The sequence below is a fragment of the Xenopus laevis genome, chromosome 2L, assembly GCF_017654675.1.
Source record: "Xenopus laevis strain J_2021 chromosome 2L, Xenopus_laevis_v10.1, whole genome shotgun sequence".
Taxonomy (NCBI): domain Eukaryota; kingdom Metazoa; phylum Chordata; class Amphibia; order Anura; family Pipidae; genus Xenopus; species Xenopus laevis.
In genome coordinates this window covers 154,194,780-154,222,534 of record NC_054373.1, presented here as the reverse complement: position 1 = coordinate 154,222,534, position 27,755 = coordinate 154,194,780, and the positions used below count along the sequence as shown (strand labels likewise).

At 37.9% G+C, this 27,755-nt stretch overlaps 3 protein-coding genes across 5 annotated transcripts in view; all 3 read left to right on the top strand.

Annotated features, from left to right (window-relative positions):
- The window catches only part of LOC108708637 (homeobox protein Hox-C4), a 97,048-nt gene that overhangs the window by 24,288 nt on the left and 45,005 nt on the right, over positions 1–27,755 (top strand). The window contains exon 1 of one of the 2 annotated variants that reach the window (XM_018247552.2): positions 25,135–26,980. The exons of the other annotated variant lie outside the window; for it this stretch is intronic. The gene's annotated coding sequence lies outside the window, so the exon portion shown is untranslated. Of the gene's footprint in view, positions 1–25,134; positions 26,981–27,755 lie in introns of those variants that run through there. 2 annotated transcript variants of the gene reach the window in all.
- hoxc6.L (homeobox C6 L homeolog) lies at positions 12,204–20,763 on the top strand. Of its 2 annotated transcripts, none has more exons than XM_018247557.2 (2): positions 12,204–19,130; positions 19,713–20,763. In XM_018247557.2, the coding sequence occupies exons 1-2, from the start codon at positions 18,731–18,733 to the stop codon at positions 20,039–20,041; spliced, it is 729 nt and encodes a 242-aa protein (XP_018103046.1). In that variant the 5' UTR covers positions 12,204–18,730; the 3' UTR covers positions 20,042–20,763. The 2 variants fall into 2 exon arrangements, with proteins under 2 accessions (XP_018103046.1, XP_018103047.1); XM_018247558.2 differs by having other exon boundaries at positions 12,207–19,130; positions 19,737–20,763.
- On the top strand, positions 22,528–25,006 carry hoxc5.L (homeobox C5 L homeolog). Its single transcript, NM_001085822.1, is given in 2 exon segments — positions 22,528–23,043; positions 23,709–25,006. Coding segments are annotated over 2 exon segments (681 nt in total). The 5' UTR covers positions 22,528–22,577; the 3' UTR covers positions 23,924–25,006.

Below are 27,755 nucleotides of genomic sequence, written 5' to 3'. Positions count from 1 at the left end.
GACAGAAATAGGGAGAGATAAAGTCTATAATGTAGAGAGGAATACATTGAAGAAGCGAAAAAGAGAGGGGTCACACAACAATCCATGTGATAGAGATGGGAAGAGAATAAATATGCTTGTTAGGCAAACACATGTGATAGAGAGAAAGATGTGAAAACTCGTGAGGAGAAAAAACTTTCTCCAAAGTCAGTCCCAGTTTTTCCCCATAGACTTCAATAGAGTTTTGTGATAAACTGTGAGATGTTTTTCTGAATTAAATTGCATCTTAAATTGAATCTGACCCACCCCTTTTCTCACTGAAGTAAATCGTGCCCAAAGTGTGTTAGAGAGAGGCAAAATGGCATAAAAATAGAGAGGCAGAAAGACATAAACACCCAATGGCCATAGAGATAGAGAGATAAGTGATAGAGAGTAAAATAAAAGTTATTGGTGAGACAGGGAATAATGTGATGGAGGGTGAGAAAGAAAGAACATTCAATGGAAAGAGAAATGAAGATGGAAAGATTTTTAATATGTATATTGGAATGGGAAGTTCTTAAGAGAAAAAGAGATCATGGGATGGACAGAGAAAAAAATGCACGAAACCAACAAAGAGAAAGTATATGACAATTAAATGTTTTGTGTGTGTCTATGTGATGAAGAAATGGAGGGAGAGGTGCAATATGATGTACACTATATGGAAAAAGGGAAAAGGGGGGCATTTGTCCATGGCCCACCATCCCCCAGAAATGGGAGACCTCCAATTTTAATCAACTCGAAAAGCCCTGTTCTACCACTTTTCATGTTTGTTTGATATTTCTTCTCTAAAATGTAGTCATCCACCTTATTCACATTGAGCAGGTAGTATTAATACATTATTATTAGTGCAAAATACACAGGCAAGTGACAGAATGGGAGGAATCCAATTAATCTCATTACATTTAACTCTATATCACAAATATATACTTGCATGATGGCTGGGGTCCATGGGCAATAATAATTACAAATGTACTAAACAGAGTACTGATTCTGAAAAGAACTTTGGATGTTCCATTAGTCAGGTGATGCAGACTGCCCCAATATATGAACGGGTGTGACGTCAGGTTGGGGGTAGTACTGCCACATATGAATTGTGGCTGATGGGGGAACTGCTGGGCCCACTAATGGTATCTTTGCTATGAGCTTACATGTGCCTTAAAGGAGAAGGAAAGCTACAGAGGCATTTTATTGCCAATAGATTAGCTGCAACAGTGCAAGCTAGAATGCTATATTTATTCTGTAGAATGTTTTACCATACCTGAGTAAAAAGCTCTAGAAACTCTCTGTTTGTTTAGGATAGGAGCTGCAGTATTAACATGGTGTGACATCACTTCCTGCCTGAGTCTCTCCCTGCTCTGGGCTCAGATTACAGTAGAGAAGGGAGGGGTGGGGGAAGAGGAACAAACTGAGCATGCTCTTGCCCAGGGCAATGAGGTTTAAGCTGAAGGCAGGAAGTCTGATGCAGAAGCCCATGAGTACACAATAGAAGGAAAGAAATGCAGTGTTTCTTTTGACAGGGGACTCAGAGCAACATTACTTTGGGGATTTACTGGTATAGTTAAATGGACCTTTCTGAAAAGGCTTACTTAGTTTTAACCTTTCCTTCTCCTTTAAAGCTTCCCTGAAAGTACATGGTGGAGACAGGTAATGTATATGATGGAAAGAAAAGAGAATGGAGGAAAGAAAAATAAAGATGTTTTAGGGAGACCAATGCAGAGATGGAGAGAAATAATAAATATTGTGAAGGAAAAGACCAAAATGTAAAGAATGTGATGAAGAGAAAGATAAAGCAAGAGAGTGAGAGAGATGTGGAATGGTATGAAGGAAGGGACATATAGCATGTCATGGGAAGAGCATAAAGAATAAAGAATGTGATTTGAAAGTAAGAAATGGCATGTGATAGGGAAAAAAGAAGATACAGAATGCAATGGGAAAAGAGAGACAGAGACACACCACAATGAATATATTATGGGGAAAGAGAAGAAAGCCTCTGATGGAGAGATAGATATGAAAAATATGATGGAGAGAGAGAGAAAAGGAAAGAAAGCATGTGATTCAAGGAGGCAGACTATGTGATTCCTTGTCATAGAAAAGGCAAGAGAGTGTCATGGAGAGAAAGAGACAGTGAGACAGAGGGAGGGAGAAATGAGAAAACATATTGGATAATATAGCAAGAGTTCACTGTAGGAGAGTGTCAATAGGGACAAAGGGGCAATGTGTGTAAAAATTGTATTTAGTCACCCTTTTTCATACAGGGTATATATAATATATATATATATATATATATATATATATATATATATATATATATATATATATATATATATATATATATATATAAATATATATATATATATATATATATAAATAAATATATATATATATATATATATATATATATATATATATATATATATATATATATATATAAATGAAGCCCACATTTAAACCATTTATAGTCCTGGTGCATGGTGAATAACTCTCAGCGTATATGGAGTGTTGGTATTGGCACCTTTATCAAGGATAAGACATATGTGGACAAACCGTTTAAGTGCAAGTGAAAAAAAGGAGGTGTGTGTGTGTGTGTATGTGTGTAAATATAATGTGCAACGATAGCTTGTACCTATTCACTATAAGGCTAGGTCTGACCTTAGAGCAGGTTTATATGTTTAGTTAATTAAAATATATAATTTTAGAAGTTATTATCCTAAACAAAGCTCTCATTATTGCTCCAGTTTTGTGACATTTATTATTTCCTAATTTTCAAGGCAGAATGTGCATTAAAGGGTATGAGAGAAAGCCCCAGAGGTGTTTGCTGCACAGAACTGCATTATTCTGGGTGAAATCAAAGCACAATATTCAGTAAACTTTCTTGGTAATAATGATCACAATTATATTGGCCCAGTTTCACTAAAGGTTAGTATTTTCCTGAAAACCATGGGTCCATTCATTATGAAAAAAATTAACATAGTTAATTAGGCTTATTGGGACTGAAATGTCAAAAAGCTTGCAGGTAGCTGCACTGCATTGTGGGTACTGAAAGCGAAAATGCTGGTAACCGTCACCATGATATTTAATGCCAGATCTGATCTGAGTTTACCTTTTGTTATCAAATTTTGGATAAAAATATCAAAAGTTTCAATAACTGGTTGTTGGTTTCCCACTAAACCAACATAATTCTAAGGCCCAGATAAAACACTGCTTGTTTAGCCTTAAAGGCACAGATTCAATAACAGTGTTGCTTATTTTTATATTTAGGATAATAATTCTCAATGCAGAGAACTTTTTTCGGTGTTAATATCCCTTGGGTATCAGTTTATTCATTAAGCTTACAAGCTGGCTTTTTAGGTGATTCATATAACTAGCTTAGTTTTGGTCAATTTTTACTCACTTTTAAGAAATACTAAAATTTCACCATATGAATTAGGAAATATTAATCTTTGGTGAGTCTGGTTCTAATGACCTGTCTGGGATGAAGAAAGAAGAAACCTGTGGATGACAAGGGACTCACCAGCTATATATATTTTTTGGTCCTTTTTTACCCAAAATGCATTTGCAGGCAGCCCTTATATTAAAGATTCATTGCCTGTAATAATACTCATTTATATCAATTACTAATAAGAATTTAAAGCTCCCACTATCCTTAGTGAATTAATGGATGTTTCTGCGTTCTAAGGAAGGAGAACTTACCGCTTGTGGAAATGCGACTTGTAGTTCTGCTTTGTGTGTTTCATTTTAGACTTCTATTCTTTTCTGTAAAACATGCAGCAATTATTGCGACTTTGAACATTAGGTTGGCTATATATCCCACTAAAACGAAAAAAAAACTCTGGCTCACCCTAGTTTTTACTGGAAAATGGAGAATATTTTGGCACTGGCGCTTAATAACAGCAGAATGTCCGCTAAACTGCCCACAGCTGCCGCTATTTGGGATGGGGTTGCTGATTTCTCCCTTTCTCCTTTCATTTTTATTGTATTTTTGTTGTGAAACAATGTTAGTGAAGGGTCCTTGGTGCAGATGGACACTCCTTCCTTCCTCCAGGAATCTGTCCCACACAAGCCCCATGTGGTAAAGCAATAATAGCCAGAAAATAAAACCATAAAACCATAATAAAACCATAAAAATAGCTCCTGAAATGTGCAGCAAATGTGAAGGAAAGCTGGAGCCATTTCCTGGACTCTGCAGGGCACACGGACACATGAAAGGCGGTGCAGCCTGCGTTTCCCTGCGAATTTTCCTAACACTTGTTTCCTCACTTTGCCTTTAGGTGACACGCGATTTACACCTCCAAATGTGCAAATGAACACATTTTCGTTACCAGAGTTAAGCTCAAGCTACTGATTCCGGTGCCTTGGAATCAAAAGACATCCATTTGTGAAAAAAAATCTATTTAGGGTCCCATTTATTGCCCCCAACAGCTTCCCCCTCTTTTCACAAACAATGCACATAGGCGCAGAGAGAGACTGGGGGAGTGAGTGACCACAAGTAGTTCTGTTAGTTGCACATTAAATATTCGGTCAGGGTGACTGTATAGGGCCCCAATACTTGGTTTTAGTTAGCGCCAGGGTGCGACTTGTTACAGCTTTATATATCTGGATTATTAATGCACCACCAGGACAGTTATAGTTAGGTTACTTTGTATATGTATAATAACTACACAAAGAGATAGATTAGATAGATAGATAGATAGATAGATAGATAGATAGATAGATAGATAGATAGATAGATAATTGCTAGATAGATAGATAAATAGATAGATAGACAGACAGACAGACAGACAGACAGACAGACAGACAGATAGATAGATAGATAGATAGATAGATAGACAGACAGACACAGACAGACAGACAGACAGACAGACAGACAGATAGATAGATAGATAGAAGATACCACAGATACACTATAGATAGATCGATAGATAGACAGACAGACAGACAGACAGACAGACAGACAGATAGATAGATAGATAGATAGATAGATAATATATAGTGAATAAAGTACCCCCTCTTGTAAAATATAAGGATATTTTAAGTTACCGAGGAGTTTCATGACCATATAAAAACACGAGGCCGAAGGCCGAGTGTTTTTATACAGTTCATGGAACTCCGAGGTAACTTCTAATATCCTCATATTTTACAACTGGGGGTACTTTATTTATTATAATACACAAATTTTAGTGAGTCATGTGACAGAAATTGCATCACTACTCACCGTTTCTAACTGATGACATCACTACTCACCGTTTATAAGGATATAATTTACAAGATATTCATGGCTTTTGTGTATTATATAGTGAATAAAGTACCCCCTCTTATAAAATATAAGGATATTATAAGTTACCGAGGAGTTTCATGACCATATAAAAACACGAGGCCGAAGGCCAAGTGTTTTTATACAGGTCATGGAACTCCGAGGTAACTTCTAATATCCTCATATTTTACAACTGGGGGGAATTTATTAATTATAATACACAAATTTTAGTGAGTCATGTGACAGAAATGACATCACTACTCACCGTTTATAACTGATGACATCAGAACTCACCGTTTATAAGGATATAATTTACAAGATATTCATAGCTTTTGTGTATTATAAGGATATAATTTACACGATATACAGGCTTTTGTGTATTATATAGATCTATGGTAGATAGATAGATAGATAGATAGATAGATAGATAGATAGATAGATAGATAGATAGATAGATAGATAGATAGCCAGACAGATGGATAATAGGTATCAAATTCAGTATTCTTTTATTTTATTTCTGCAGGAAATACGGTAACTGCTAGTTATTTTTTTTATTCACTGGTAGTTATATATACTCATCTGAAACATTCACACAGGCCTGTGTTTGAGGAGTGTACAAGTAGGTCCTTATACTCAGACACACAAGTACACACAATCGTGCAGGGACACTAATATGTCACATATCTGTGTATATATATCTTTTTTGTTATCTTATTGCGCTTGTTTGGGTTGATGTGGATGCAGACTAATATGAAGCCGATTTCAGAAGCATGGAAACCACATCTCCTCGGCTCCATTGTGGCACAGTGCCAGATCGTTTTTGATATAATAAAAGATGAGAACTTTATTGCTGATTCCACTTCGTGTTTATGCTGAAGTCAACAACCCCAAACTTCCATCTTCCGATGAATACAAGATTTTTTTATGTGATTAAATCATTATATCATCTCGAATGTGTGATGGGGAGAAATTGCTCTTACAGGGTAAGAAAAAAAGTAATTTGGGGGAAGATATTCCTTCTGAGAGAGGCCCTTGCAAATGATCATCGCTGTCTGTATATGACTCGGAATGGACCCATTGACACGCCTGAAGGAAACTATACCATTTCTATCAACGCTTTATTTTATTAGCCAATCAAAATTTCTTTCAAAGACTCATTTAAGAAAAAGGGGGACTATAATTCATCGGAAAGCTGAACATGAACATATTGCTCATTTTAATTGAACGTAGTATTCTAATCAAGACAACAGCCACACGATAATGTACCCATTAAAAATAGACCAAAATGAGATTACAAAAGGCACACTGCGGAGAAAAAAAAAAGTTGGAAGGATTATTTGAGCAAATGAGAAGAGAAGCAGCAAAAAATTCACACCCCACAATAGCTGAAATTGTATGAAGAAAGGATTGGATATGAGGTAACCTCTGAGGCATACACTCAGTAATGTATTGCTTTTCTATGCACACGTTTTTCATATGCCTGTGCCCCAGAGGGTGTTCCAAAACAAATGTTTATTTATACCTAAAGCAAAGTCTGTAAAGATTGGAAAGCGACAGTCAGAACCGTATGAAAACTCTCCAATCATGAAATCGATTTCTTCCAAATGAAAATAAACCAAGGGGCACCTGGCAAGCAGTCCTAAGATTCCTACCAGTCCTTTCCTTTCTATCCTATCACTACACTGTCTGACATTAGATATTAACGAGATAACTAACTAAATACAGCAGTCTCATGTACACAAAGTCAGTATTTACCTATTATTTGTAACTTCCCTGATCTTGCGGTGGTGGTATTAGAAATGTAGGAGCCTGTCTTTGTTATTTTGCCTGCAAGAGAAGAGAAGCCTGTTTCCCAAACATGAAAGCTGTCCTTTTAAGTAGCCTTCCCCTCCTCGTTACTTTTAACTACCTGTTATAAATTTTATTGGTGGTTTGTGTAGAAGATAAAAGTAACTTCCTTCCATCCGGTTGTAACACAGAATTGCCATTGTGGTGTGTCAGATAAGCGAGAACAACTTTTATTTCACTGGGCAATAACAGACACTTTTCACTGTTGTGTCTTCACTGGATGGTTATTAAACAGACCAATTATATCGTGGAAGGAGCATCCTTTTATTTTCTGAATAAAGTTGTATATTATAGAGAGAATCAAACAAAGCAGTGTTTCATTAAATTCATTTTTTTACCTTTTGTCCCGTATAAAATATAAGCACTCTAAGCAATATCGTGTTTTGTAACTTCACTAAAAAAATAAACAGGTATGGAAACAGGCGAAATTCAACGGAATAAAGAAATATATATTGAAGATACACAGCTGATGTTAACAGGTTTTAATACAACGGAAAAGCCAATAGGAGTGTTTCCTACAATAGGGAGAATTGTCTTATAGTTAAGCTCTTGCGAGTAGGTTCCTCTGATCTTATTTTTGTTTTATTCTATAACCCTTGTTTGTTAAATTATTGTAATAATTCTGCTCGTTGTATCGTTATAAATGAATGTAAAAAGCGCTGTGTAACTCGATATAAATAAATGATGAAGATGATGTAAGGGGAATTCTGTTTAAATAACTGACATTTAATGCAATTTCCACACACACATTATCTATCTATCTATCTATCTATCTATCTATCTATCTATCTATCTATCATCTATCTATCTATCTATCTATCTATCTATCTATCTATCTATCTATCTATCTATCTATATATATATCTGTTGTAGCTCCCACTCCCGTTCTCTGCTGACATAGATACTAACATGTTGCAGGAATTAAGTATGAACACAAATATTGTACTTTACAAAGTATTCACTCTCGTATATTTAAAATGATTCAGGTTTTCTTACTTTTATTTGCAATTATCGCAATGACCTATTTTTTTTATTTTTTTTTATTTTTTAGACTTTTTAAATATAAACTACTGTAACTGAATATCTCTGTATTTAGATACATCGGTGACAGAAGCGCTTTCTGTTTATGGACATTACCAAAACAGTGACATTTATTTTATGTAAGCAACCATAGGGCCTAAAAAGGAACAAAGACACATTAGGGACATATCGATATAATAAAAAAAACAGGTATAAACCTTTGTCTTTTTTCTAAAATGCCTGTATAAATAATATAAAACAGCGATATGTAAACTTACAGGTCTTTAGGAAAAGTGGATTTTCAGGCAATGCTGACTAAATAATATATTTATGCATCTTTATATTGTTTGAAATAGTAAGTGCATTTTTGGCAAATACTAGTCAATGTTGCCATATGTTGCTAAGTGTATGCGTCTGTATATATGTGTCTGTGTGTGTATATATATGTGTCTGTGTGTGTGTGTGTGTATGTGTGTGTTTGTATGTCTGTGTCTATGTGTCTGTGTATGTGTGTGTGTGTGTGTGTTTGTATGTCTGTGTGTATGTGAGTGTGTGTGTATGTGAGTGTGTGTATGTGTGTGTTTGTATGTGTGTGTCTATGTGTGTGTGTGTGTGTGTAAGTGTGTGTGTGTGTATGTGTGTGTTTGTATGTGTGTGTCTATGTGTGTGTGTGTGTGTGTGTGTGTGTGTGTGTATGTGTGTGTATGTGTGTGTTTGTATGTCTGTGTCTGTATGTGTGTGTGTGTGTGTATGTATGTCTGTGTGTATGTGTGTGTGTATGTGAGTGTATGTGTGTGTATGTGTGTGTCTATGTGTGTGTGTGTGTGTGTGTGTGTGTGTATATGTGTGCGTGTGTGTGTATATGTGTGCGTGTGTGTGTATATGTGTGCGTGTGTGTGTGTGTGTATATGTGTGCGTGTGTGTGTGTTCATCTATGTGTGTTTTTGGAAGTGCTTTCTACAACATATTAGTAATAATGGTATATTCGCATATAAAAAATAAAGTGATGTATTCTCGTTTCAGATTTAGTACTCTTTTTTTATTTTATGAATAATTACAACAATAACATTTACATTACAATAACAACAGAAAGTGAATGTAAAGCAATGTAAAAATTGATACAAGCATTCTAATAAAATGTACATTTTAAAAACCAAATAAACTGTCTTTGATGATATGGTCTGTCCTTAACCTAAACTAAAAAAGGTGTCAATTAAAAAATATCTGCATGTTTTAAAAATACTACTAGAAGCATGTTTTAATGTTTGTGTGTAACAGCTACTGATATATATATATATATATATATATATATATATATATATATATATATATATATATATATATATATATATATATATATATAATATAATTCCAGTACTCCTCACTCTGTGAAGTCGATTCTGTAATCTTGTATACATTTCATTTGCCTATTTGATTGCATGTATCTTAGTTGAGGGTCTGATAGATGGAGGGGCAGCTGGGGTAGATTGAGCTTGCTAAGGGGAGGCCTTCATCTGACCGAAATTAGCTTCATTCCTAAACAATATAAAAGATAAAGTCTGTTCCCCCTTTGTCTTTATTCTCACCCACAGAACACCCAGAGGATCAATTTGTGCTGAGTATAATAAGGCAATTTATATATATCTATAGATAAATTAGAAAAAAATGTATGTAGAGAAAAAACCAATAATAAAAAAAATGGATAAATATGGCGTCAGGGAAAGCCATTTGCACACGCCACACAAATGCAGCGCATTCTTGGTTGTTTGCAGAAAATTTACAGCTGGGCAATAAAAGTTTACGACTGAATCACAAGTTGGATTGGCCACAGGAAGTCATGTGGACTCTCCATGAACATGAACTTTTTATTGTGCTTTCTCTCTTATGACTATTTCGCTGTGCTCCTTCCTATAACAGTCCGCCCGGTGCCAGTGTGAGGGGCTCCAGCCTACCTGTTTTATATCGACACCTCTGAAATTCTAGATATTTTTTTTATTCTCCTTCTCCTTGTGGAACTCTGGGCTGCTCAAGGCATTTTGGAAATAATGAATAGACTGCACCTCTCTGGCCGCCTCCCCCTGTTCCACCCCTGGGGGCAAGAGGCTCTACGTTTCGTTTGGAGAAGGCACAGAATTAAGGAGCGCCGGCTTAGAAATACCTTTTTCCCCCTTTATTATTTTCTCTCCCCAGAGTTCTGTGCTGCAGCAGCAGATCGTCGCTTTGCGTTTTTGTCCCCACCTTGATTTTTTATTTATTTATTTATTTATTTTGTGCAATGTTTTCTTGAAGCTCCACGCTGCATCTCCGGATCAGACAGAGGGAGAGAGAGAGGGAGAGAAAGAGAGAGAGAGAGGAAGAGAGAGAGAGGAAGAGAGAGAGAGAGGTAAGTGTTCCCTTATTGGCTAACATTCTCTAACTAATGATCCATAGCGATGGGGGTAGAGAAATAGATACAGAACATTCTGCTACAGGGAATCACTAGGACATGAAAAGGGGAGCAGAAATTGGGGTTAATGTGGGGGATTCTTGATGTGATGTCACTGGCTTTTAATAACAACTGTGTCTGACTGATATTAAATCGTTTCTTGCTGTCACCTCCTCTATGTACTAACGCTGCGGCGGCGCTAGGGCTCTAGGCCTTGGGGAGAGGGGTGTGTGATACAGTGAGAATAATGAGACTGAGCTGCAGAGGAACTGAGGTCGGACGACTGGGGGGATAATGATGTTGGGTAGAAAAAGAAAGTGGGAACTTTTGTACCTAAAGAAGAGAGGAGTGAGGGTGAGTGCTGAGCATGCGCAATCAGCTTCTTGCCAGACCTGCCAGGGGTTTGTGCCAAGCTCGGTCTGGGGCTTTTGGTCACTAGATCTGGGTGTCAGTTTTGTCTGTCTGTGTTGCTGTTGCTCTTACAAAAGGGCAGACAGAGAACATTTTCATCCAGGCATTTATTTGCTGGGCATAAAGGGTCGCAACTGGGATTTGCTAATGTGACCTTGTCTTGTCTGTCCTTCATTAATGAATTAATTAGAGTACCAGGCGAGTACTATATTGTCTGCTTGTAGTATTAAAAGTAGGAGCATCGTTTATCTGCCCTTTGCTTATATGTGTTTATTGTATTGTTTACTTTATTGCTGCTGTGGACTTTCTATTTCCCTGTACATTTGAATATGTTGTTGCTCATCTATCTATCTATTATCTATCTATCTATCTATCTATCTATCTATCTATCTATCTATCTATCTATCTATCTATCTATCTATCTATTATCTATCTATCTATCTATCTATCTATCTATCTATCTATCTATCTATCTATCTATCATCTATATATCATCTATATATCTCCAGTGTGTGTAACATAGCTTACAAATAAAACAAAAAGAAACCCATAATATTACTTTATGGTTTAGCCATGTTTGTCTAAGCCACTGCTCGAATATCATGAGCCCAGAAATCATGAGGGGCCGAAGCAGTTATGGGTAGATTTCAACATGTATTGGTATTACCAAGGGAGCTGGAATCAAGCTGGGGGCTATTGTGGGAGTTTTCTGAAAGAACAGCAGATTGCTAAGAAACAGTTTCGTTTTTATTTAGGAATTTACATTATTTTTAAATTGAAATATACCTACAGTATGTATGCATTAGTCTATATCCTCAGATGATTTGGTATAAATAATCTCCCCTATATTGCTTCTTTGTTAATACACAAGGTAGCATGGAACGGATATATTCCTCAAATGGAGAATATTCTCTGATGTTGTTCAGTCAGCTCCCAGCATGGACGTGGGAGTCTTTTAGAATGTTTTTTTTCCACCAGACACAAGTAGCGTCGTGTGTCTGCGATCTCTGCCGCATATGTGGGTGGAATGATCCGAATTACTAAATAGCAGCAATCCTAGACAGTGTGTGCACTGTACTACTGACTGTCCAAGAGCAAAATCTGCAGACATATCTATATACAGAGCGAGATCTATATATATATATATATATATATATATATATATATATATATATATATATATATATATATATATATATATATATATATGGCTTTACAGAGAGGTCTGTAAGGCTGCACCCACCCATTTTTCTTTTATTTATTTCCCACCACTCACCTCTCATAAAGCTGCACAAGGCACACACTTTTAAATATATATATACCCATCTGTGCTTTATACATTAAATCGAGTATTTCAAATGAAACCCCTTTTGAAACTGAATGTATCTATCCAGGGTATCGGTAATGGGAATCAGACTTATGGTCTCATACACTTAACACTATGGATAAACAAGATTGTCTCCTTTTCTCCTTAATATTTTAATCTACCTGTGGTTTAGTGAAAAAAAGCATTTCGTCAGCTGAAAATATATTAAATATAATAAATGACAATCCCAAGGACTTACATTGCATGCAAACACCCCGGGCTAAATGTGAAACTATTTCAATTACATCTAAGAGGTGTATACTAAAATGTTACTGTTTTTAATAGGCCTGTGTTATTATAATCCTCAATGATATTGTTGGTAATAAATTGTTACTATAGGATTCTGTCTATTTTAACAATATGACTTTCTTTATATGAACCCTGTGCGCGAACATAAATATTCATATTATATTCGATTGAATATTGTGTCATATATTTGATTTTTTTCCCCCTTACACTCAGTAATTTTATAGAGATGGTTTATATACAATTTACCATTTTACTGGCATAGGAAAATCAATGCTTGGTTCTTAAGGTTTCCATGTGGCTATACATTTGTAGAATGTGCAGTGCTAAACGTTTCATAGTGTTGGAATAAACAAGTGGGCTTTTTTTTTATAAACGTTTTATAGATAGAAACCCAATTTCGCGTTAAATATTCTTCCAGTCTATGAATATTTTATATCCCCTCAATCTATTCGTTCTTTGTGTTGTTCTTGCAGGCCGTAAACCTCTCAAATGCAAAAAATAATCACATATTTATTGGCGTGAAGAATAAGTTAATAAGGAAACGAAAGTGTTGCACATGCCTAGTCACATTGTGTATTTATTGGCCGGATTCTCCAGCTCTACTTCCTTTGCCTCAATCCGACTAATACATTTACAGCTGTTTGAGCAATTCTAGAAATACAGCAACAAAGATTTCGAGATAAAAAGTAATTTTTATTTGTATGTATCTTTATTTTTTTATTTCTTTCCATTTTTAAAAAAAAATTAGATCTAGAATAAGAAAAACATTTGTCATGTGCAAGTAAATTGTAAAGTATTTTTTTTTTTTACTGTGAGGATAAAGAGTATATGAGGTTTTATTGTTGTCTTCATTAGGAAAGTCCACATATTGTACGATGTAAGATCTAGGGGGGAAATCATTACCGTCTGTTGTCTGCATCTAGTTTCTTGGAAGTATTTCTTTGCTGAAATAACTCTTGTCTAAAATGTTCTCAGCTATCACCTTAAAATGTGACCTCAGTTCTATTGCTTGTGTCTCCTCTAGAGACTTGCCATATTGCAAGCTTGTGAAATTGAAGTCATTCTGTAATGCAGCTTGGCTTAGTCCTAAGGGCATTCCTTTGTTTACTTGTTTATATACTGCCACCAAGTGACCAAACGCTGCCAAACCAGCGCAATCACATTAAATTGCCCAGGAATCGGCTGTTTGGGGATTTTTTTTAATTTTTTTTATTATTAAATTCACGTACAAATGAAGTCCTTGGTGGATTTCTGGAAATACTATTTTTGTAGTGTGAGAATCCTAATGAGAAGCAGGTGCTGTGGAGTGTTTGGTGCTGCAGCTACTCCTTTAAATGTGTGAATGTGATCAGTGCTGAGCAGCTTTATGGCACTGAGGGTATGCGTGTGCAGCTGCCCAGCTCTTAAAGCAAATAATAAAATCCAATTCTGTCCCTGCTCGTAGCAAAGAGCTACACACACACACACACACAGCACTAACTCCCCACAAAGCGCTTTATTTAGGAGGATCACAATATATTGTCGGGCACATTTAAGTTTGAATTCATTGCGAGAGACATAAAAATGATGTAGCGTTGGAAATGCTGCATTTAATACGTTGGCTGGCCCTGTTAAAAGCATCCCATGTAGCCTTCACTTAAGGCAACGCAGTGTTGTTTTATTGAATAAATCTTTCTTGTAATCGGATATGAGACAGTAGCTTTCAACCCTGTAAATACGAAGAATGGAACCCCCTTCAGGTTAATGGCTGTGCAATGTTTCATTGTAAGGTTATGTTTTCATATTTAATAACGCTTTGTCAATTGCAGTAGTTTGTGTTGCTGAAGCTAAATAAAGTCAAAGAGGAAGCACTCTGCAGTTGTCAGACTCTCAGGCACGTGCCTAATATAGACTGATGCAATATGATGTAATACCGAATGGTACTATGACGTAAAACCGGCAGCAACCATGTATCATATATATATGCTACTGAATATCTTGTGCAAATTTAATGGCAATGATTCCAAATTGCACACAGTCCTCCATGTAATGTTTCAGTGGGTGTGCCCTGCGTCCTTGCTGTACGGTTATGTTGTAGATTGTCTAAAGAAAAAAATAACACATTTATTTTATTAGTTTATTTCAGTACACCTTTCACCCACAGAGGAAAGAATAATGGAAAAATGCATGATATAATCCTATAATTCCCCTGCTCTTGTTAATTCTCCCGGCATTGCAAGATAAAGCTTCTTTGCAATAAAAAGCCAATGTTTCACTTGGGCATACTGAAACAATTCCAAATATACAATGTATAAATATACAAATTGGCAGATTATTTCTTGTAGATTAGAGTACATATAAGAGAGAAGACTAAATGAGCTCTTCTCTGCATCTTATTACATACACACATACAGCAAAGGAAAAACTAGAAGTATAGCAGAACAGGAGCTGAAATGTACATGGTTTTTGCAGTGAAACCGAGGTATACAATCCACTGGCACCAATACATAAAAAAAAAAAAAGTAATTATACTTACTTTAGGAATGCCAAAACCCTCCTCATCCCCATCATTATATTTTAATGTTGAAATTCACAATTTAGTAAGTAAGAATGTCTCAGTGCAAACCCAGAGCTCCCACATATTTACATACAGAACACAAGAGAAAGAAGTTTCAGTTTAGGAATCGCGAGCATAGAGCATGAACTGCGAAAAACTAGGCAAACTGTATCTACAAAAAGTTACCAGCACATTTATTGCTTAAACTTTTCTTGAGCTCTGTACAATAGCAGTGGGTTAGGATTCATATAATAAAACATATTCATACTACCTTTACACGTTGAATTAAATTGAATCAAAATAAATAATAAATAATGTTAATATCAGAAACCAATGTACCCCAAGAAACAAAGAATTTGACTCATACATTGCAAGTCCAAATTGTGGTCTCTGATCAATAACAACACATTCAGCTCTCCAGCAATACAATGTGCTGAATTCTTAATGGCCCATTGGCTTGCATGCTGATATCATACATAAATAAAAAGGTATGGACTCTACTAGGCATTCAATCACACATTTAAATTAAAAGGCTAAGCAGGATAGGTACTTTGTATTTATATATCTGGTGTATTATGTCCAGCAGTACCTTGTCTTGTTTAATCGTGTTAAATACACCCACACACCGCACATACATATTCCACTTAGATTTTATGAGGACAGTTACTGTCTGATCGCACCAACATTAGTTCATGCTGTGAAAGTGAACATTTAATGTTACTAATAATGTTCTGCACCTATACCTTTATTTATGACATAATTCTGGTTTACTGTTTATAGAAGAGAGAGCAAATGGCGTTTAGTTCAAATAATCAGTGGCAGTTGTTGAGCGATTTAGAGATGGGTGCCACTGCTAGTGACATGCAAGTGCTGAAATGAACCCTGACTGCTTTGCCACAAGCTTCCCCCTCTCTTTAAAAAAAAAATATATATATATTCCTTGATGTCGTTTCCTTTGCCTTCATTAGGAAGGATATAGAAAACACGTGTGCACAGGCAATTGTTTTATGTGTATCACTTAATCAATCCACTAATTAGAAAAATCCAGAGCGTAATTGTCCATTCTTCATGCTCATTTTTGGATCAGTTCTACAAAGTGGAGTTAAAGGAAGGAGGGGGGGGGATTCTTACCTGTAAATCTTGAAATAATATTCCTGTGTTTGGATTTGGCGAGTTGCAGCTCTAGGGGGATAGAGAGCTGAGCACAAGTCAGAGCTCCTGTTATAAACATCTGTTCTTTCAAATTTTGCTGAGCTTACATAATTGTATCAGGATTCATTTAAGGACTGTACCTTGCAGGCAATTACCTCCATACAGACACACACACACACACACTACTATAGCTTGTGGCAAAAAGTGGAGGTTCGTGGGGGTGGGGGACTGTTCAGCCAACCTGTATCTGATAGGAAAATTCAACCTCCACTATAAGAATAGCTTTAAAACTTATTTCCCAGTGCTGAAAATGCACAATCCATGGTTTCCTTTTGTTGCTTGAAATTGCATGTGCTAGCCGGCTTTCCTCTCCCCATAAATCGACTAGTGCTATAAGCCTTGCCCTTTGCTTAGACTTGTAATAAAACTGTGAACTTTCCCTGCAAGGCAAGCGCCATTCTAGCACAGTCTCACTGAAATCCCTGAATCTTGGGCACTTACCCTTAAAATAATATCTTCACAAAGTAATCAATGGGGGGACATTCACATAAAAGTAGAAGCATAGGCCCCCTATATACTTCCCAATAAAACAGTGCAATAAACAAGCTGATCAGCCAGCAATAAAATAAAGCAGCCCAAACGAAATGCAACGTGCAAACACACGCAAATGCGCACAGACCTCCAGATTTATAACAACAAAAATGACTTAAATATATGGCTGAACCTACCGATATGCATGAGCTTAGACATAACTATACGAATCAGTAGCATAGCATATATAATCTGTTCTTTTATACACCAGTCTCTATATACAGTGAGTAATCCTGTAGATGCAAACATTCCATGTACTGGTCTGGAATGGAAAATGTTTGCACATTCACACATTCTTAAAAAAAAAAAAGAAAATGGTAAATTAAATAATCCTAAATGAAGTAAAGGAGTTATACCAGTGATATCTGTATATTGAAATAATATCCCAGTATCAACAACATACACACACACCCCATAATATATATATATATATATCTATGTCTATTTATATACATAGATATATATTAATTGCTTACTTTCCCAGGAGTGTCCCACACACAGGCTGAGCAATCTCAAATGGTCTCTTCTTTATTTTACTTAAAACTTTTTTTTCTTTCTTTTTTTCTCCCCTTCCTTTTTGTTGTTTACACTCAAGGGATTTGCTAGTGTGATACCAGGGCAATAAACTACCCCTTTTCGTCTGTTCCCATTTTTATGGTTTTATAACCTCTATTTGGCTTTGATGCTCACAGGAAAAAGATCGTAAAATCCTTCAGCATCCGGGTTTCTTTGCCAGCCCTAAAAAAATAAATATTGCTTTTTGTAAGTCTTACAAATAGTGACTTTTAGGAATTCATTGTATCTGAGGGGAGACAAAACCCCTTCTTGCCAACAACAGAAAATATATGTCTGGGTAGTATATCTGTGCTCAGTCCCACAAAATAAACTGCCTGATAGAATAAGCTGTTTACTTGTACCTGGAATTATTATATGTGGGGACTTTGGAGGGGATCTGACTTTTATAACATTAAATTACCATGTGATACTTGTGACTTTGACATCATTATTAGTAAAATAGCAAAAACAATAATAAATATATAAATAAATACAGTTGCATGGGCTGATTCGTATTATTAATGATTGCATTATTAAGCCCCCCCAGAACAAAAGATGTTGCTAATTATGTCAATAAGTCATTTAATTGTATACACCTCCAAATAAAAGCAATATCAAACTCTGACTGCGACATTGCTACTGAATAAAGTGACGATTGACTAGATGCAAATGAGCAGCGAGTTAATTGCAGGTCGGTGTTTTCGAGATTCAGACTGAAGAAGCAGAGAGTTGGGGAAGTGAATTTGCGTAATGTTGGGGTATGTTTGTCCCACAGCCCCCACTGTACTTTCTCAGCTGATAATGCTTTAATAAGTGCTTGTGGTTATATATACAGTTCTGCACACACGTTTATTGCATGTGGGGGTGCCCAGGGTCGGCTGCATAAATAAATGGCTGAAATCACTGCTAAATTCCACATGTAAATTCGATTCTATCGGGAACTTTACATTTCTACTGCGCACAGGGGGGGAAAAATGCAGATTTTATTTAAACTCCGTCGTTCTGACCCCCAAAACACCGAGGAAATCCCCTCCCCCCCTCTCCCCACACCAAACTAATTCCCCTCTTTCTAATTGCGAGTCTCACTTTGAGTGTATCATCTACTTTCAACTGGGGAATCAACACAAGCAAAACCAATTTTTTCCCTTTCTTGACATCTCGCCTCCTATTGGCTCCAAGTGGGTCAGCTGACTTTGTCATTTTGTCTGTCCTGGATTGGAGCCGTCCCTATAACAATCTAGTTCAGACTACAAACTGGAGACAGAAATAAATATTAAAGAAATCTTCCAGGCAGGTAAAGGAGAAGATATGAATTCCTATTTCACTAACCCTTCCTTATCCTGCCATTTAGCCAGTGGCCAAGAAGTTCTCCCCAATGTGGCCCTTAATTCCACAGCCTATGACCCAGTTAGGCATTTTTCCACTTATGGAGCAGCGGTGGCTCAGAATAGGATCTACTCGTCTCCATTCTATACCCCGCAAGATAATGTTGTGTTTGGCTCCAGCCGGGGCCCCTATGAGTATGGATCCAACGCATTTTACCAGGACAAGGACATGCTCACTAGCTGCAGGCAGAACTCAATGGGACACAACACGCAGAGCTCCCTTGCACAGGATTTTAGCAGTGAACAAAACAGAGGCAATGGGCAGGAGCAGAAAGGCAGCATTCAGATCTACCCATGGATGCAGCGCATGAACTCCCACAGTGGTAAGTTGCACTGCTACGCGCACAGATAAATTAAATAAACTCAACCATCTTTACGATCGTCTCCCCCAGCAGAACAAGCTCAGCTCCTTTTTTTATGGCCTCATAAAAGCAATAAACTAGTTCCTTTCCCAGTTGCTCTTATAGGCCCTTTTATTTGTTAAGTTGTTGCAAGCAAATATGGCTTATGTGCTTTCTAATTAAAAGAGGAAAATATAGGTAATAAAGTTCAACCAGCTTAGAGAAAGATTTAAATAAATACTTAAAAAAAAAAAATGTTCCCACTAAAATGAGTTGCATGTCTGCATGATTGTTTGTAGGGAAATTAAAAATAGCATTTATTTCAATAGGATCTGCATTAATTAAATGATATATACGCGTATTTCAGAAAGCAGGGCGCTGGGAAGGAATGGCAGCTAGTTGCCTATTCATACAATGTATTTGTTTGGGAGCCCCCTTAGGTGAAGGCTAGGTGGGTCTTGCTGGAGTCAGATGGAGCTGTATGGCAGTTAGGGGGCAAGGCTCTAGACTGGCTGGGGGGTTATCAGTTGGGCAATCGCGTGTTTTCTCACTAATTCTGTCCAGTTTGTCTTGTGTCTGAATCCCTAGGCGTGGGCTATGGGACGGACAGGAGGAGAGGACGCCAGATCTATTCCCGTTACCAAACTCTGGAGCTGGAGAAAGAATTTCACTTCAATCGCTACCTGACCCGGCGCAGGAGGATCGAGATCGCCAATGCACTTTGTCTGACAGAGCGGCAGATCAAAATCTGGTTCCAGAACAGGAGGATGAAATGGAAAAAGGAGAGCAACCTCACATCGACCCTGTCTGGGGGCACTGGGGCAGCGGCTGACAGTTTAGCCGGGGGCAAGGAGGAAAAGCGAGAGGACTCAGAGGGACAAGGCAAAGAGTGAATGGAGAGACACCCCACTAAGGCTTCCTCTTCCCCCCTGCGCAAGTCTGCTCCCCTCCTCCTTTAAGCTGGCACAATTGATTTGGTTGGGCTGCATTAAAAACAAACAGATATTTCTACCCACATTTATCCAGAGCCAGACGTGGACTATTCATTCAGGGGCTGCCTCCCTGCCATGTACTAGACTTGGCTATTGCCTCCTCTCAGTCTCTGTGTTATTCCTGGAACTCTGAATAAAAGACTGGGTTCCACAGCCACACATTTCCTTGTATAGAAACATTGCCTGCAAACTAAAGGGACAGACCCCGACAGACTTTGCCTGCGCGTGTGTTTGGGACTATGGACCTGGCACAATTTTAATGTCAAGAAATTCCAAGCTGCTCCCAAGTTCTCCTCCGTCCCCTTCACCCTTTAAGCTGCGGCCAAGTGAAATCTAGCATTCCATTGTGCACAAAGTCCTGACTGTATCTAAAGCCACACTCTCTGGGCCATCATCTTCCATGCTCCATACTGTGACAGTTACCCTGTGAACCTCAGTTTTTAGCCATTGTGTCCGTGGTATCAGTATTTTATTTATGGTAGCGCTGCAGTGTTCATTTGTAGTCAGTAAATGAAGTCTCATAGCAGTAGAAATGGTTACATCTTGTGTTTCACTATTATGTATAAAGTTCACGTCCTATGGACAAAGTGTTGAGTATTTAATAAAACTGATATTATTTTTAATTGTGATGTGTGTGTTTCCTTGCTCTGGACAGCTGTGCCTTTATCCCAAACAGAATCCATCTTCTCTCCTTCCCCTGCAGCAGGTTTATTGCCTCAAAGTACAATAAATGTTATTCAACCCAGCCAGGCAACTTCCTATACACTTACTACATTTGTTACACTTACATTTTGCTTAAAATGTCCTTGCTACCCCTAGCATCCACAGAAAGAAATGTAAAATATTATACAATATTGGGCAAATATCTCCCACTATTAAATTAAGATCCCCCTTTCTATAACTCCCTTGTGCCAAATCCTTGCAATCTACAAAACAAAACAAGCGACTATTTGTGCAATTTAAGCCCCAGATTCTCTAATCGACAACTTATATACAGCACACATAAAGGGGCTGATCATTCTGGTATATTATCAAATAAATTACACTGATTTTACCAAAATGCTACACGTAAAGCGCATTGGATTGTTTTTTTGTTTTTGTTTTTGGGGGGGGGGTGATTTTGGTTCTCCTATTCATGTAAATATGGATGTAAAAATAAAATCCATTAACGTTTTATTTGGCCAGTAAAGACAATCGCTGTATTGCGCTTATTTCAAAATAGCAGGAAATATTCGAAAATGTGCAGTAAATCTGATGCCCCACCATAAACTCTGGGCGCAATTAAGGCTGAGTAGATCGCTAAATCCACTGGAGCCTTGTGCTGCGCGCTCAGACCACTACATCCCCCAATTCTACTGTATATTCGCTCAACTTCTCACCCCGGGTGTTATATATATTTCTCCATCAACAGGGCTCACTTATTTTGTTGACAAAGCCGAAAACAAACTCATCACAACACAGGGGAACTTTGCCAAATAAAATGTGTCCCCAGATCTATGGTCTGCCAAGCAGAACTGTGTGCAAAGGGCCACTGATTCCCTTCAGTGATCAAAACACATCCAGTGATTACAAACTTGAGATATGGAGATCTTTGAGCATATAACAAAGCAGCGGATTGAGATACAGACAGAGAGGGTGATGGAGAAAGATAGAAGGTGCTTATTGCTGGGGGTCCCGGAGTCTTGAGGTGACACTGGTTTATTATCCTTTGAGCTGAGATCCATGTCTGTCAAGGTGCTTACACGCCTCCTGTTAAGGTGTGAGCCTATTCATGATTAAACAGATCACCACGGTCAAGCTGATCTTAATTAATATTGCAATTTATGGATCACAAAGGCAATTATTACCACGCGCAATTAATTTCCCGGGAGCATTAAGTTAAATAAAAAGCGTCCTTTCTTTTATTGGGAAAAATGAAAATGAAACGACTCCTCCAACCACTGGAATCCTTATCCATAATTAGGCGACCATTAAAAATTAAAGAGTGGTCGTTGATGGAATATAAATGTAAAATTCTAGTAAATACTCAAAATCATTGACCTACAGCAGCAGCCATGGTGGAGCGTACAGAGCAGCCATGTTTATCAGGTGCTCTACCACCCAACTGGCACCAGGTGACGCTGTGGTCTCATTGTCTTCTTTTCCCAACTTGGGGCCTTCGGTTTGTGCCGCCAACATATCAGATACGTTTCACAGGCTTCCATCAATAACCTCCTGGGGTCATCAAGCCAAATTTATGACTGGCCAACGGAATCACGTGATTCTATTTAAACATCCCATATTTGGGCAGAGCACATAGAATAAAGAAAGAGGAATCCCCAGCTATAAATTCTGCACTTTAGAGAACAAAACCCCTGAACTTCAAAGGGCCACAAATCAACCATAATCAAAGGGTGCAAAAAAAAAAAAAAACAACTAATAATAACAATAATCAGCCATGAGTTCGTACGTAGCCAATTCATTCTATAAGCAAAGTCAAAACGTTCCAGCCTATTCCATGCAAAGTTATGGGAATTATGGATCTGTATCCGAGGTCCCTTCATCCAGGTACTGCTACAGTGGGTTGGATCTGAGCATTACATTCCCTTCTCCTGGTTCTTCTAACTCTCTGAGCGCTTTGGACATGCCTTCAAACCCAACTGCTAACCCTGAGCGGCCCTCCTGCACTGTTATGGGTTCTTCTGGGCACACTGTGGGAAGAGGAGAGCAGAGTGCCCTCAACTCTGGGATTTACAATCAGAAAGCTGCGACTACAGCGCTGGAGGAGAGATCTAAAGGGATGGAGAGCATCAAAACTGAGCCGGCACAGAGCACTCCACAAGGTGGGCAACCACAGCAGCAACAGCAGCAGCAGCAGCCACCACAAATATATCCTTGGATGACCAAACTGCACATGAGCCATGGTAAACTTTCACTTCTTGATTTTGTTTCATAGGCTTTTGCATTGGGTTTTATAGGCCATACGGGGCAAATAATAAAAAACCTGGGGTCGTAAATTTTACGACTAAGGCATCAATTGCTCGTAAAACTGTCCACTAAAAGGCTTACAGGCTATAGACGCTCAAATTTATGACAGCATAATTGGATCATAGGAACACAACGCGTAGGAAAGACGGTAATTCCACATTTTTTGGAAGGAGACAGGGAAAAAAAACGAAAATAAAATAAAATAAAATAGCATTACAACTTTTATATATGTATGCTTACAGAGAAACCATTTTTTAAAGATCAATTTAATATGACTATATAGTCATAAATAGACTAAATGAGTGCAATTACTAAGGCAACCAAAAACAAGTGAGTTGTAGAATTACGCACGAATATATATTTTGTTTCTTTAAAGAATAAAGGAATCTGAAATAATTAGATTGGAAGTGACTATTTCTACAAACAGTGGCTGCACTTTTTCTCTTAGAAAAATCAAATTGCTCTGTTTGGGTTGAAATAAATTGTGTGGGGGGGGTGGAAGTTTTTATTTGCGCAAAGCAGAGACTGTGTGTCTTATAAGACCTTCTTCTGATTATTTTTTTTGCTTGCCCCCTCCCCTTGTCCCCCCTTTACTTCTTAGAAACGGACGGGAAGCGTTCCCGGACAAGTTACACTCGATACCAGACCCTGGAGCTGGAGAAGGAATTCCACTTTAATAGATACCTGACTCGCCGAAGGCGCATAGAGATCGCCAACAACCTCTGTCTAAACGAGAGGCAGATCAAAATTTGGTTCCAGAACCGACGGATGAAATGGAAGAAAGACACAAAAGTCAAGAGCAAAGACTCCATGTAAAGGAGCAGAGACCGGAGAAGGCAGATATTTAACCTTAGTTTTGTTACTTGATGAAACTTTCTGCATTTTATTTTGTGTGAGGGGAGACCAAGGGAAGAGAAGGAGTCCACAGGGATCCAAAGTCATTTGTAAGGATCTAAGGCCCTAATGTAATATATAGCGCCCGTTCATACTCTTTTTATTCCCCAAACAAAATAGTGTATAGACCTGTATCTTGTCTTATGTGTTTTGTTTTGACCAATTTTGTTTTAATGAAAAACTCTGGAAAAAAATAGTCTTGGCAACTCCCTGCTCTATGTAATTTCCCGAGCGGCATTGTATTAGACTTGCAAGCTGTCTGGGGTCAAAGAGAGTTCTTTTGGGGGAGAAAATGCTAATTGAGATCTTTAGGCTGAAGAGGGCAGGGAAAGTGTGGCTGTATTATATTGTGCTTACTATAATAGGGGTCATAGATTTAATGGCCGGTTAGATATGGAAATGTATTAAAAAATAAAAAAAAAAACAGGGGAAGAGGTTTTTAAGTTAAAACTTCTCCATTCGTTCCATCGAAATGGAATAGACCCGAGTCTGTGTGTGTGTGTGTATACAATCCACACATTAATCCTTTCATGCACTTGTAAAGTCTTTTCATATTATACACACTATAAAGTGAATTTGTTTTTCCTGCCATGTTATGTTTCAGTAGCTGTTGCTTATGTTACAAAAAGAAAAAAAAAAACACCCCAGTTTTTGTGTATCATAAGTTGATTTTGTCCATATACTTTTGATATTATTTGTTTTGGAAGTGTTTGTGTGCTGATTTTATTGGCATGTTGGAGAAACAAAAACGAGCAAACTTTTTTTTATTAGGATAAAAAAAAAAGGTTTTTAATGTGTAATTTATTTTATTTTTTATTTCTGCGTAAGTAATGCTAAAAAAAAGCGTCTAAGAAACAGTTTGTACATCCTCGTTTTAATATAATCCTTTCTAGTCAGTTTTATCTGATCATGTAATGCATATATTTATTGGTTGTAATTTCATATGTGAAAAAATCATGGAACCTATATTTTGTCATATTGAATAAACAGCAAGTAATATAACAAGTGCAATGGCAAAACGTGCCTTTCTTTTTTTTAAATTTCACTGGGAAACGAATTTCAGGGAGCTGCCCCAGTGTAAAGGGAATTTGTATTTTTGCAATGATAAATAATCCAAATCTGCTCTCAATTCTATTTTCTTTATATAACACTGTATATTCCTGAAGAGGACAACATGGAATGAACAAGAGTTTGCTTTACTTTTCTGTTTAGGGGAACATTTCTATTAAGTTGAATAAAGTCACTTTGTGATTAGGTCAGACCCTAGACTGCAATAATCTTATTCAAGTCAAACTTTTCAGGAAAACCATAATTGGATAAATCTGAATACCAGTCATCAATCCCAATAGCGGTTTGGGTTTCACCCTATACATTGTTACAAGTATTTGGAATGGAAGAAAATGAATAACATACCTGGAAACGTCAGGCTCTTGCAATTATGGAGACTTTACATTGCAGCTTTGGCCTTATAATTAAAGCAAAGACTGAGGGTAACAAACAGGGAATCAGTGGCCCTTTTGATGTGTAAAAGTGTGCAGTTGCCTGGGAAGCTCCTGGTTCTGTTATCTCTGTTCTGGCCTGGGAACTATTTACAGTTTGGACAAATGCGTGGAGCAAGTTAATAGCTCCATAAAACTTTATGGCACTTCCCTAGACATTACACACGCAAACAGCTTCCTGGCAATGGGTGCCAAAAAAAACCTTTGAAGAAAACCCTGATTTAAGCTTGTCTCGCCTTTAATCTTTTGTCTTTATCAGAAAAGCGTGAGGTGGGGGGAGAATGATCAGATTTGGTTTAAGATTTGCGGAATCCTATGGGTTTACTGGTCTAGATTTTGTTGCCATGCTACTCTCTGGATTTTGTGGCACACAATCTTTAGCCCATTGTGCCTCCCTTGACCTTTCTTTGCCCCATAACCCAATTATGACACCTCCCTTCTATATATATATAATATAAATGATATATATCAATTTACAGCCGTGGATAAGGCAAATTAAATGAAAATCAACCTTGTTCAGATACAGTACTAAGAGGATGCTGGGAGTTGTAGTCCAAGCTTGAAGCAGGACATAAATGGGGCAAATAAAATGAAATCAACCTTGCTCAGATACAGTACTAAGAGGATGCTGGGAGTTGTAGTCCAAGCTTGAAGCAGGACATAAATGGGGTAAATAAAATGAAATCAACCTTGTTCAGATACAGTACTAAGAGGATGCTGGGAGTTGTAGTCTAATCTTAAAACCCGTGGGCAGGACATACATGGAGCAAATGACATGATATCAACTAGAAAATCAATATCTGTTTTTGAATCTATAATAACCATCTCTATAAAGACACAGGGAATCCCCTCCACCTGCTATTTGGGGTTCCTAAAATCCCATATGTAAAGTGCTGATTTCGGTCGCCACCCACATACCCCGGCTTGGCAGCACAGATGGTAGGGTTGAAACCAAAGTCCTGGGTCCCAGACAAATATGCGACTCAAAGAGCAAACAGATCAATTTCTAGGAATATATATATATAAAAAAAAGGCAAAAGACAAAACACTTACCTTTCCTTTGCACACTGGGCTGCCTATTAGTTTGCCTAGCTAGGGGAAGTAAAAATGCCCATATTGGTCCCAGGTCTTAAAAGGGAAAGTGCTTTTAGTTTAAGGGAGTAAATTAGCGCAAATACTCCTGGCTTCTATGTGAATTTAGTAGTTTAAAAGTTTGGAAGGTTATTTATGTGAATGGCCCTAAGGAAAGGCCCTGAATGGCTCTCACTGAGCACGTGATGTCATTAAAGTAAGTTTTATGGTTTGGGGGAGCTGACAAAGCTACAATGTATTTACATCATATATAATCTTAACTGTCCACCATCGCAGCTGCCGGGTCTCTTTAATGCTGGGACAGTGGGACAAGGCACTTAGTGTGGATTACGTCGCTTTCTGAGCTGCTGTGAGGGTTCAGCTGCCAAAGGGACCTCAAGCCACGACAGTAAGTCCTTGCCCTTTTCCCTGCCGCTCGGGCACTTTCAGATTTTCTTTAATCTTTTATTTCGAGCTATAGATCGGAGGGGGCGATTACTGGCAGCGGTGGGCAAGCTCTGTTCCCCTCTCCCCCAGTCCGGCCGGTTGTGCAGAATTCTGGCACAGGCCAGAGAAAATCCTCCCTTAGAAACTATTGACTCTGACCGCGCATTGAGATCCTTAGGCTGCTTACAAATACCGGGGAACCCTGGGTTACATGGGGATCTGTCTTTGATCCTCCAGTTGGTGGAGAGGTGACCTGCTGAAGTTTGGGAAGTGAAATAGAAGTTGCAAGTGCGAGTGAGAGTGAGAGTGCATGCGCAATGTCACCGACACAGACGCAGAGAGCGAGCGCTTTCATGTATGTCCTTTAACCCTATCCTGACTGGCTTACAAGCTGTATAGAGTATAGAAGACATTAAAGCCCACTTAACAGTGGAATAGTTGAACTTAAGAGACAGACGTACTTCTGTTGAAGAGCTTGCAATCTAGTGACTAGTGAAGTTGTATATCCGTAGGCAAAAAAACGACCTCAGATCGGCATTATCCGGCCACTCATCTGCTCCCTACCCCTAAATCATTTCAAAGGAATTCTTCAGGTGAGCTCAGAGCGATATAAGGGCAACAGATTGTAAATACCTCGGATATTTTCCTACTCGGAGTCAGGCCAAATGTACATCAAACGCTTTTATTGCTTTGCCTTGTGTGTAACACCACATTCATGCACTCCTGCCTGCTGAACA